The sequence below is a fragment of the Cryptotermes secundus genome, unplaced genomic scaffold (genome assembly GCF_002891405.2).
Source record: "Cryptotermes secundus unplaced genomic scaffold, Csec_1.0 scaffold644, whole genome shotgun sequence".
In the NCBI taxonomy this organism is placed as follows: Eukaryota; Metazoa; Arthropoda; class Insecta; order Blattodea; family Kalotermitidae; genus Cryptotermes; species Cryptotermes secundus.
This window is the reverse complement of record NW_019742971.1, coordinates 30,497-42,628: the sequence shown is the minus strand read 5'-3', so window position 1 is coordinate 42,628 and position 12,132 is coordinate 30,497. Positions and strand designations below refer to the sequence as shown.

The window sequence follows — 12,132 nt, the reverse complement described above, 5'->3', positions numbered from 1 at the left end:
TCATAAGTTCTAAGGTCAAATCACGAATGACAGTGAACTCGTATACCTGAGTGAAAATACTGGATCTTATTACGTATAGCTTTCATATGTTGGCTACGAGTTAACTACGAGAAGTTTGTGGAAATGGCGGCAGTAGGAAGGTATTGGTTGATGCTTGTACGGAACAATATCACGAATTTTAAGGATATAAGATGCATAACAACTTGCAGTTTCTCCAATAAGTGTCTGAGGCACATATATAGGTCACATTCAGATGTTAGGAATTATTCTAGCGACAAAGAGCAATGGCATTGTAACGTAGGCACAATTGGGCATGTCGATCATGGGAAAACAACCTTAACCGCAGCTATCACGAAAGTATTGTCAAAAGATGGAGCAACGAGATTTATTTCTTATGACGAAATTGACAAAGCACCAGAGGAACGATCTAGAGGCATTACAATTAATGCAGCACATATCGAATATATTACAAAAAACAGGCATTATGCACATACAGATTGCCCAGGGCATGCTGATTACATAAAGAACATGATATCCGGGGCATCACAAATGGACGGTGCCATCCTGGTTGTAGCTGCCAATGATGGTCAGATGCCTCAAACACGAGAACATCTACTCTTAGCAAAACAAGTCGGAGTCGAAAGAGTCGTTGTTTTTGTAAATAAAGCCGATTTGGCTGAAAATGATGTGCTTGAACTTGTTGAGCTCGAAATGCGGGAACTGCTGGAAGATTTTGGTTTCGATGGACTTAATTCGCCCATGATACGTGGTTCTGCTCTGTTGGCACTCAATGGTGACACGTCAGAACTTGGAGAAAAGTCAATCTGGCGTTTGCTAGATGCTATCGATAGCTACTTCCCAATACCTACAAGGGACTACACATCACCTTTTGTGCTTCCTATAGACAATGCTTTCACAGTTCCAGGAAGGGGTACAGTGGTTATTGGTACACTTGGGAAGGGTGTAATGAAGAGGAATGCAGAAGCAGAACTGCTTGGGTTTGATGAAGAAATTAAAACCACTATTTCTGATGTTCAGGTATTCAAGAAATCTGTTCCTGAAGCAAGGGCTGGTGACAATTTGGGGGCATTGCTTAGAGGTGTGCGAATACAGAGTGTACAGAGAGGAATGCTTTTATGTGCAGCTGGAAGTTATGTCATTGGTAACCATTTTGAAGCTAAAGTGTACTTTCTGACAAGAGCTGAGGGTGGAAGAAGTAAACCAGTTACATCTAAGTACATACAGCAGCTCTTCAGTAGAACTTGGAATGTGCCATGTCGTGTTGATGTGATTGGTGGTGAAATGTTAATGCCTGGTGAACATGGTTCCGTATATCTGACTTTACTCAGAAAAATGGTGATGACTGAAGGACAGACATTCACAATACGTGAAAATCATAAAACTGTGGGTACAGGAATAATTATAAAAATGTTGAACAGTGTTAATATTGTGAAATCAAACCTAAGCAAACTTGATATTAAACACAGACAATAACAGTCCAGAATTGCAAATGTGTTGAGAAGACAGATGTAGGAACAAAATATAATGGATTTTTCTTGTATTTTGAAAAATTTACCAAAACTTGACCAAATTAAATTGCTCCATTTTTGCACATACTTATATCAGAGAGCTGTAAGTAGCAGATGTTGATATGCAGATTGTTATAAGGTGGCGTGGATAAATGTGCATCATCCACTACAGCTTTTTTTTTCCTATGTACAGCAAACTCCTGATCATTCAGTATCCAAGCAACCATAATTCTCATCCAAATGGCAAAAGCTTTAAAAAAATTACCATTCTTATAAAGTTGTTCAAAACAAATTTGTGATTGTAGATTCTAAGGGGTTCTGACAATTGTGTATAACACTCAAATTACTGGGTGTCACCTAAGCGACATTTTGAACACTATATTCTATACGCAAAGGGGCACACAGTAGCATAGTCGGTTGAGGCACTACGCTACAAGCCAAAGGTTGCAGGTTTGATTCCTGATGATGTCACTGGATTTTTCAATTGACCTAAACCTTCCATCCATGCTATGACCCTGGGGTTGACTGAGCCTCTTAACAGAAATGAGTACCAGGAATCTTCCTGGGGGTAAAGGGCAGCTGGTGCATAAGGCTGACAATCACAACCCTATGGGCCTCCATGGCCTGTTACAGGGATAGCTTTACCTTTTTTTTTTTTAAATTCTAGATGAAATGCATATCAAAATATAACTGACTCTGGAATTTTTCTTAATAAATATACTGCATGTAAATAAGAAATTAATGTAATGAATTTTGCAGTTTACACCAGTTTTGTCTGGATATAGTAAGACATTTACTCCATTTTCAGTCTGTGATATACCTTCTGTAGTGCAGATTAAAGAGCTTACGGTGGTAGTTTTCACTTGATGGCAGCCCTTGGATTAGCACATTCTATGCTGGAAAGTGCACACCACAAGAAATGTTGCATGTCTAAGATCATATTTTGCTTTGTCCAGTTTCTATTCATCAGTGCCCACATTGTAAAACAGGCAGATATCTACTTCTCCTTCTGTTGTACTATTATGTTCACTACACGAGTGTATGTATACAAGTAAACATTATTCAAAGAAATATGCCATAGGAAATTACTCCTTTCCGCTAACAGAAAACTGGATCAAAGCCAACAGCAATTAAATTAGGGAAAGCAGATACTAAGCTGAAGAGAGGTGTGACATTGAGGATTGTAAAAGAATAAATGTTTCAGTTTAATAAATTATATTTTATTTAGAAATGCATCTGCATTATAATGAGGCTTCAAAATATTTAGGCATATCTGCTGGTGCAGTGTTTCAACCCTGAGACCATATCTCAGCATGACAGTACCACAAAACTGAAGAGAAAGATCCTGTTAATGATGCCACAGGATCAGTTTTTACACAGCCTTGTTTACATGTTGAAACAAAGATCTCCGTTTCACGCCTTGTCTATTGCAGGATCTTGACTGTTCCATCATGAGTTCAAATGCATTTGTCGCTTTCCTTTCTTCTACTCGCATTTTCTTTGTGGGAGAATCCACATCAATAACCACGTAAGATTTTCCTGTAGGAGTGGCATGTGTAACCTGCTCCTTCAGTATGCTGTCCAAGTTACTACCTATAAGGGAAGAAAACAAGGTTATAAAACCTGCAATGAGAACAGATGAAATTCTACATCAAATATTGATAGCACAATAAAAATAAACAATGCAATCAGTCAAAATATACATAAAAATGATACATCCACTCCCCCATACGCCTTCATGGCGTAGTGCTTAATTAGTTAAGCACAGGGACAACTTTACCTTTTACTATGACTTGAATGATCTGAAATTCTGCAAGACATTTTCTTCAAAAACTTATACCTCAGTAAAATATTTTTAAGAAAAAACAGTGGTGTGAATAACATACTGAAATTTCAAAATAATCCAATATTATGACTCTCACAGCCAGTCTGTATGGAACTGAATGTTAACAATTGGTTTGAGCATTAATGGGTTACTGAGGTCTTCACACGCTTCAGTCTGTTCAAAATTTTGGACATAGTATATTGACATACCTGCTGGTGAAGATACAGCCAACATTTTCTGGTTTTCTTTACCTTCATTCAATGGGTCATTTAAACTTTCAGAACATTCAGCCATCTCTGTGTCATTAAGTTTGTCCTAAAAAGAAACAATACATTTACAATTAAATGAAAACAGGATAAAACCATCTTCAAGTACATGCAAATTTACACACCTATCAAATCAACATTACCTTCTGAGCTTTAACCATGTATTTTGTTATATCAGACTTGTACTTAATCTGTGTCTTTTGGTGTGCTGACTTTACAGGTCCTTTTGTTGATTCTATCAGCCTGGCAGCTGTTACTGACTGTTGAATAGAACTGAGCTTACGCCTTGGTGCAGATGTAGTAGCTTTACTGGCTGCAGGTCTCAGATCTTTGGGTTTCACACAACAGTTCTTCTCTTCACTGGTTCTATTTGTGGCCGCCGCTGTTTTCTGACACACAACTGTATCATTACAATAGTTTTGTATCTCAGTGTCAGCTTTATGCACTGATGTCACTTGCTTTGCACACTGTGTTGCCTTTACACCAATAAATGTCACTGGGTAATACTGTGGTGGCTCCTCTGCTTTTTTAAGGGAGGATTCCCCCATTGCTAAAGCACATGAGAAGAAGGACCTCTGATATGTTTCAGGAAGTCTCTGTAAGGACTGCCTTAATAAAAATAGTACACTCTTCAGCTGGGAACATGTCAGATCTGAAACAAGAGTGAAATAATGTTGACATGCAATGAGAAAAATAGTTAGATGTATATGTACCTTTTGCCAATCACATTGGCCACATAGTCTAAGTCATGAAATATCTTCGCCAGCCCAAACACTGGGATCTTTGGTTCGAATCCCACTAAAGGCATGGATGTCTGTCTGCTTTTATGCTGTTTGTGTTGTCCTGTGTGGGTACAGCCTTCCATCCGGCTGATCGCCCATCCATGGAGTCCTGCCAACCGTCTGATTAAGAAACTGATGTGAAATGCAGCATTTCGTTAGGAATAGATAGATATGTAACTTTTAACATGCAGCATTTAGGACTGTCCTTCTTGGTATGAAAAGTTAACAAATCTTGGAAGACTGTGCCATAGCTCAGGGGGCTAAGTGTGGTGGCCCAGGTTTTATCACATGCTACTTCATGTGGGATTTATGATGGAAATAAGAAGCAGCGGGGAAAGATTTTCCAAGTCGTTTGGTTCTTCCCTGCCAATTATCATTCCACCAAATGTATCACTTCTCTTGTCTATCATCTGGGACTGGTACAATGGGTCATTCATGGCCTATATACCCGGGACTCAGTCTCAACCCGCCTCAAGACGGGGGGGGGGGGATGACATGGGCTAGGGTCTTTTATGGAACCCAGTGGTTCATTACTGTATTTCAAAAAACCTACCACCTGAATATATCTGAAACCAGATTAACAGAGTCCACATCCAATTTCTCCAAGATCCATTTCAGTGGTATCCTCAAATCAAAAAGTAGGTTCCCCTAGTGATCTCTTTTGACCCTGATATTTTTCAATAATATTCTGTACGCATTTTTTCACTGGGAGGGGGGAGATAGCAGTATTGATCTGGCAGTTAGTTTGTTTATTTCAAGCTTCAAAAAATCAATGAACTTGAAAATAAATTAATTTTTTTTTCTATCAACGTATGTTCTCATTAATATTGGAGGTTCAAATTCTGACACTCCCTTTGCTTTCTTGCATGCACATCACGTGGAAATTTGGCAGATTATGCACTAAATATCTAATTCTCTCTTTCACTTATCCATCAGCATAAGACCTATCCTTTTACAACCTCATGAAAAGTACTCTTCACTCTACACATCTCTCACTGTATACAGTTGAACCTCCTCAGAAGAAAATTAAGTGGGGACTCCATCTTATTTAGAACACTCACAAATATGTGAAACCTCATTTAGAATTACTGAAGGAATCCCACTGCATCAGTATTGGATGGCATTCAGTAATACCTGCAAATTTCAAATTTCACTGCCTGGACGATGAGCAACCATCCAGGCAGACAGACACACAACCAATTCTTATACCATTACAAGAATACTATTAACACATTCACTCCCAACCATCCTATGACTGGCTCACCTCCCAGGCCAGCCGCTGTCAACTGTACGAGTATACCAGCAGATGGCAGTATTTCATGGGAAAGAAGTGAATAGCAAACAATCTGCGTAAGACAAAGAAATTACAGAATACAGCTACATGAATCATCTAGTGACAAAGGAGGAAACTACTTGTTCATAGTGTTTCCATTGTAACAAACTGCTGACCCTGTCAAATCAGAGTCTTAAGCGAAAAACACCTCTATGTTCGTTTGGTCCTGTAAACGCTCAAGCATGCTTATGAGAGCAAACATGTTATTACATAAATTTGTAGATAATTTGTAGATTCTGACCTCTGACAAATACACATTCACTGTACAGTTTGATTGTGGGGCTGTCATCATCAGGTCTTTAAACCTACTAGGGACACACTCAGTCCAGTAGACACTCACTTTTGACTTGTCTGACAGTAGCTTTGACACAGGTAACATAGCTCTGTGACTCAGGCAGGCAACACATCATCTTCTACCAAATAATGGTGACAGAAATGAAGTTGAAACATAAGTAAAATGGGATGGATTACAAACCTGAATGGTAAAGAGAGAAGGAAGGCCAAGGAAACACTAGAGAGTGAATATTAAAGCCATCACAGGCATTGAGTTGCGTAACTCATAGAAATTAATATAAAATTCTGTCTCCACCACCTCCTTCTGCTATTCCTTTCAAGTATTAGGTGTTCGACTTGTTGCAGTCTTATCGAATACTGAGGAAATGCAATATTCAGCCACTCTGGAAGCTGAGAGACGCCATCCCCGTATCTGGACTTCCCTTCTGCTGGCTAGTAAACAGTTGTGAGGAATGCTAAGTCTAGTAAGGACAAATGATCATAAATTATTTGTAATTGCATTATTTTGGATATAATGATACCAACTTACCATATGGTCCCAGTTTGTCAAAGAATCTCACCCACTTCCTGCTAAGGTGTATGAAAATTGCTTGGAGACCACGACGATCAGCTTTTTTACGGAATGTATGAAACAGTTCATTCTGGGCTGCACAAGTTATGTAATCTGTCAGACCACTTAACACCAATGCCTGCTCTACTATGCTGAAAATATCCTGATGTTTTTCCTGCTCAAAATCAAAACACAAAGCATTAAAAATTACAAAGAATCAAAAGCAAAACAATTTTACAACCATGCTGAAAATCTTAAGAATTTGCTCATGCAGTTTCCACACATACTGTATACAGTCAAGAAAAAATATTGTCACGTGTTGCCTATGTAATGAGACAAATAAATTCATGCAGGTCTTGGATATGGCGAATATGTTTATTGAACGCTCACTTTTATATTAGCGAGTACAACTATTATCACTCAGTATCATAATTACTGCTTTTACCATAGTCGAATGCAAACTGAACTGTTCTCGGTAACTTCTAGAACTCAACTGTCAACTCAATTCAACTCAACTGTCTGGTCCCTTTGAAGCTGGACTTTTATAACCTGGTCTCAGATGGAATATAGCAAACCATGTAGGAGCTTTTGGGCTTGGCCGCTGTCATGCAATGAAACCTCTGTTGTCCTTTTATCTCTGGGGAAACGCGTTTGTTGCTTAAGGTATTCCTAAGCAACAGCCTACTGTTATTGCATTTCCATGGAAGAATGCCTTCCGGATTTCCGGCATGCGACAATATATATAAATGGGACAGTAAACACAACAAATTATTGAGATTGAAATGAACTAGATACTACAATATCAACATTCATTTCTTGTTGCAGATGTTAGTGCTCCATGTTTCAACCCTTGTTTAGGTCATCTTCAGGCATATATGAAGCAATATGCAGTACGTCCTCCATGAACACATGCACTGGGCTGGTACTGCCACAGTTTCTTCACCGTGCCATTTATTCTAGTGTCAACAAATGTCACTGTTACAGTTACTTCTTGCACCGCTAATCTCAGTGAAGTTTTCTGTTCCCTTGGAGTTTCCTGAAGACTGGCTTCTTCTAAGGTCAGCTACAAACTGCAAGCTGAAGACTGAACTCTTGTTGAAGCTGGAGTCTTATATAACCTGCTTTTGGACGGAATAGAGCGCACCATCTATGAGCCTTTTGTCTCAGCCACTGTTATACAATGAACCTTTTGTTGTCCCTTCATCTCCAGGGAAACGCATTTGTTGCTTAAGGCAACGGCCCATTGGTATTGTGTTTCCATGGAAGTATACATTCCAGGTTCCTGGCGGAGCGCGACAATATTTTCAAATGATAAAATTGTCGTCAGGACTATAAATGGTGCAAAATCAGAAGTTTTCTTGGAAGATAGGATATATCATGCATTAACATGCATTGCTGGATGAAATTTCGAACATTGCTCTCATTTCAGATATTAAAAATGTCTCTCATGTTGTGAATTATGATCTGCCCAAGAGCATTGATGAGTATGTACATCGTATTGGAAGAACAGGACGTGTTGGCAATCGTGGTAAGGCCACAAGCTTTTATGATCCAGAAGTTGATGGGGCCTTGGCCAGAGATCTTTTGAAGATCCTTCAGCAGGTAAGGAAATTGAATATTGTGATATTATAGTTTTATTCATTTGCTGGTTATTTTTAGCATACTCAGTCTGCAGCCACCTGCTCATGCTGATTCCTTGCTCACGGATTTTTCTACCCTGAAAATGGAAGCGATATGTTCCTCTAAAACGCCGGTTTACACAAGATCTGCACAGCGCCACATCCCAGAAAATAGCATTCTTAATATGAAATTGCTGCAAATTATGTTTCTTCTTGCATCCATGGGTTAGACGACTTATTGCCTGTACTGGAGTGAGTGACCAGAGTGTGAAACTTGTCTCCATGTAGTGCCAAAGTGGAATGAATGTGGAGATTGACATCCATTTGCCCTACTTCATGATGTAATATATGTAGTAGGTTTCTTTCACTTTGCATACTGCATACTTCATGGAGTAAGGTACGAGATGGCATAGTTTCATCATTGGGTGAGCTGTAGTTCACAGTTCTTTATTATGCAGTCTTTATAATTTTGTGTCGAATATGTTATGAACAGGTATTATATATGTGTGGTTTATNCCTTTTATCTCTGGGGAAACGCGTTTGTTGCTTAAGGTATTCCTAAGCAACAGCCTACTGTTATTGCATTTCCATGGAAGAATGCCTTCCGGATTTCCGGCATGCGACAATATATATAAATGGGACAGTAAACACAACAAATTATTGAGATTGAAATGAACTAGATACTACAATATCAACATTCATTTCTTGTTGCAGATGTTAGTGCTCCATGTTTCAACCCTTGTTTAGGTCATCTTCAGGCATATATGAAGCAATATGCAGTACGTCCTCCATGAACACATGCACTGGGCTGGTACTGCCACAGTTTCTTCACCGTGCCATTTATTCTAGTGTCAACAAATGTCACTTCATTAAGTCAGGTGCCTAAAATTATTATTTTTCATCTGAGTTTGTTAAAAACACTGCCTTTCAGAATGGAGTCTATTTCCATCTCCTGATGAACAGGATATGAAAGATAACCTAGCCTGTTGGGCCCCAAGTTAGAGCTACTTTGAAACCAAGAAGAAGGTAAAAGAGTTGTAAGAAATTTTTCATGCCATCATCAAAATAACTTTATATTTACATTCCTCTTTATTTTAACCATATCATTCAAATATTGCAATGCAGAGCAGGACAATGATTTTAGACAATGGTCATGACAAAAACACGTTTCTTCCAACCAACAATGTGAAGAAGAAAATATCTAAATTTTACATAAAAAAGGTGAAGGAGTTAGTGGCAATACAAGATGGCTGCTCTGGAGCTTATTAAGAAACCTTATTACAAAATTTACCAAAATCTGCCAACAGTCTCCTTTCGTTAGCTCCCGGAGAGAGTTTAAAATTGGCATATCCATTCTAGCCACTGTTTCCAAAGCCAGCTGTTCGACTTCCTCACAGTTCTTGTCCAGCAGCATAATAAGATCACTTTCCGCACTTGAAAATGTTACATCTAGATCCATATTCTTGTCAGAACTGCACAACCAAAAAGAATATGTACAATTAACTTCAACTTGGACATACAATAAAAAAGTACAGAGTAATGGCAATGTATATTTGTGCTTAGAGAGGCAGGTTAACCCTCCCACTACACCAAATTTAGCAAAACAGAGCAGACTAATAGAGCTCGTGTCACGTACTATACAGCAATGTTTGAAGTGCACATAAACTAACTCATCTACCAGTCAAGATGATTCATAAACTTTAACAGCATTGTTAATGAAGCATAGAACTATAATACTTATAAGGAATTTCTTGTTTCTATCTTTGTAAAATTTAATGTATCACTATGTTCCATTTGTTTGTCAATGACATGCTTATTGTTCATATGTACACTGATTTGTTCAACATCCTAATAAAATAGGACACATGCAATCTATATCTCTATGGAATACAACTGATACCTCCTAATTTCTCCTCTCATAAGCATGTTACACAAGAAAAGTGAAAGATGTTTTGAGGACAGATTCAAGCCTTCCATTCACTGAGAGTCTCACTGATATTGGTCACATATGTAAAGACATTTCAAAACAACTTTATAAGATATAAATATGAAGCAGTCAACCAATGTTTTGGAAAAACATGCTGCCCCCAACTTCAGGGTCAAAGAATAGGTCAAGCAAGAAACCAGTGTGAAACACGTAGCAAGAAAAGCCTCTGAAATGTGGGCGTCTTTCAACGGACTACATGGCATTGTATCCCAGATGACAGAACTCTTCATAACCACTGCTGTGACAACCTCAAATCCTACAAAATTTTATCTGTTTCTAATATTTAATTATTGAGTAGTAAAATGACACACACACTAAGAAATTTACATGCTAGTAGAACCAGTGCTATAGATGGGTTAAATGTATTACAGACTCTGGATCACATATTTTCAGTCCCTTTTACTTGAGAAAAGTTGCGGTCCTTAACGCTGATGTCCGCATACACAAATAATTGCAAGAGGTGAATTTTTTATACTTTCAAAGAAACAAAAGTTATAAACGTTCAAGGCTCCCGATGCGGCCAAGATTGGATCTGACAACTACATCTTTCTGATTGTCATCAAAGTAATATAATTTTTCTTCACGAATATAAACAGCACCAAATTGTGTCGAAACCGCACTGGATCTATCTACCACTGAAAACATTCTGACGTGTCTAACATATATCGACATGGGATAAATTTATTGGAATTTGTTAACATAAAAACAATAAGAACTTTACAGTCTATAGTACTTCTGACACTAAAAATCCTTGTGTCCATGGTTTCGCTTTGTACTTTATATGTTCTCCAACAAACCTTAATTCTGCAGAAGCAGTGTGCCAGCCAGAAAGTTCTACCCGCTCCACAAAAATATATTACATTGACCCGTCTGATTTGCGTGCTGTAGAGATTTAAAAAAACACGGAATTACATTACGTTACACATCCAAACAACAAAAGCGTTTGCAAAAGAACTTAACTGAGTGCAGCAACACATGTCAATAAAATGAATTCATTCCGCCAATTTTGAGGGTCATGGAGTACCAACATGAGGACATACAAAGCATACAAACATACAAATTACTATATACTCAGCTTGGAGTACCAACAGTATAATTTAAACCCTACAAACGAATATCGTTTAACATCTCTAATATTAGCTCCACGTGATTTCTGTGAATGTTTTTTTTTTCGACTAAATTCGTTTACACCCCCTGGAAGAAGTCCCCCAGTCAGTAACTTTCATAGCACCCTAAAGCACATTTTTGAACCACTTGCCTAATTTTCACGAAACTCGGCATGAACGTTATGTCATTCAAGGCCATCCAACAGCCATCATTATCAATTCATAACCAATAATAAAAACACAATGGGCGAGAGAACTCGCGAGTTGGACACCTGTAGCAATGAACTTCGTGCAACACTCAACCGCAACAGCAACCACGCTAACACAGTGGAGATTTACCGGAACAGGCTACTCTGGAGATATGCAGACTTCAAGAAGCTTCACCAGCACTACAGAGACCAGGACCATAAACTACAGTGAAGCAACATACCAGACAATATTATCTCTAAGGCCGTGCCACAGCTTAAGCGGTTAGTCGCTGGCTTCCCACCGAGGCGGTCTGGTCCAGTGGGATTTGTGATGGACAAAGTGGCACTGGGGCAGGTTTTCTCCGAGTACTTCGGTTTCCCCTGCCAATCTTCATTCCATCAAACTCTCCATAACCATAACCACCCAGGATATATATCATTCGAATCATAATTTTATTATCTTTGTATACTATTATATCATTGTGTTATATATTGTATTATTATTATTATTATTATTACTATTATTATTATTACTTATTGTATTGTAAAGTATTTGACTTGTACTATATCATGTACAATGATCCATGGATATGATATGAAATAAATAAATAAACCTCCCCTCGCCCTTTCAAAACCGAATTTTGCAAACCTAT

General features: G+C 38.3%; 2 protein-coding genes across 3 annotated transcripts; one reads left to right on the top strand and one right to left on the bottom strand.

The window, feature by feature from the left end:
- Positions 1 to 27: 27 nt before the first annotated feature.
- LOC111873599 (elongation factor Tu) lies at positions 28 to 1,698 on the top strand. Its single transcript, XM_023868442.2, has one exon. The coding sequence runs from the start codon at positions 124 to 126 to the stop codon at positions 1,492 to 1,494; it is 1,371 nt and encodes a 456-aa protein (XP_023724210.1). The 5' UTR covers positions 28 to 123; the 3' UTR covers positions 1,495 to 1,698.
- Positions 1,699 to 2,733: 1,035 nt separating this feature from the next.
- LOC111873600 lies at positions 2,734 to 11,817 on the bottom strand. Of its 2 annotated transcripts, none has more exons than XM_023868444.2 (6): positions 11,444 to 11,817; positions 9,490 to 9,670; positions 6,559 to 6,754; positions 3,764 to 4,272; positions 3,564 to 3,669; positions 2,734 to 3,122 (listed from the first exon to the last, which is right to left on the bottom strand). In XM_023868444.2, exons 1-6 carry the CDS (start codon positions 11,488 to 11,490, stop codon positions 2,902 to 2,904), a joined length of 1,260 nt encoding a protein of 419 aa, XP_023724212.1. In that variant the 5' UTR covers positions 11,491 to 11,817; the 3' UTR covers positions 2,734 to 2,901. The 2 variants fall into 2 exon arrangements, with proteins under 2 accessions (XP_023724212.1, XP_023724213.1); XM_023868445.2 differs by lacking the exon at positions 11,444 to 11,817 and adding an exon at positions 10,983 to 11,213.
- Positions 11,818 to 12,132: the final 315 nt, after the last annotated feature.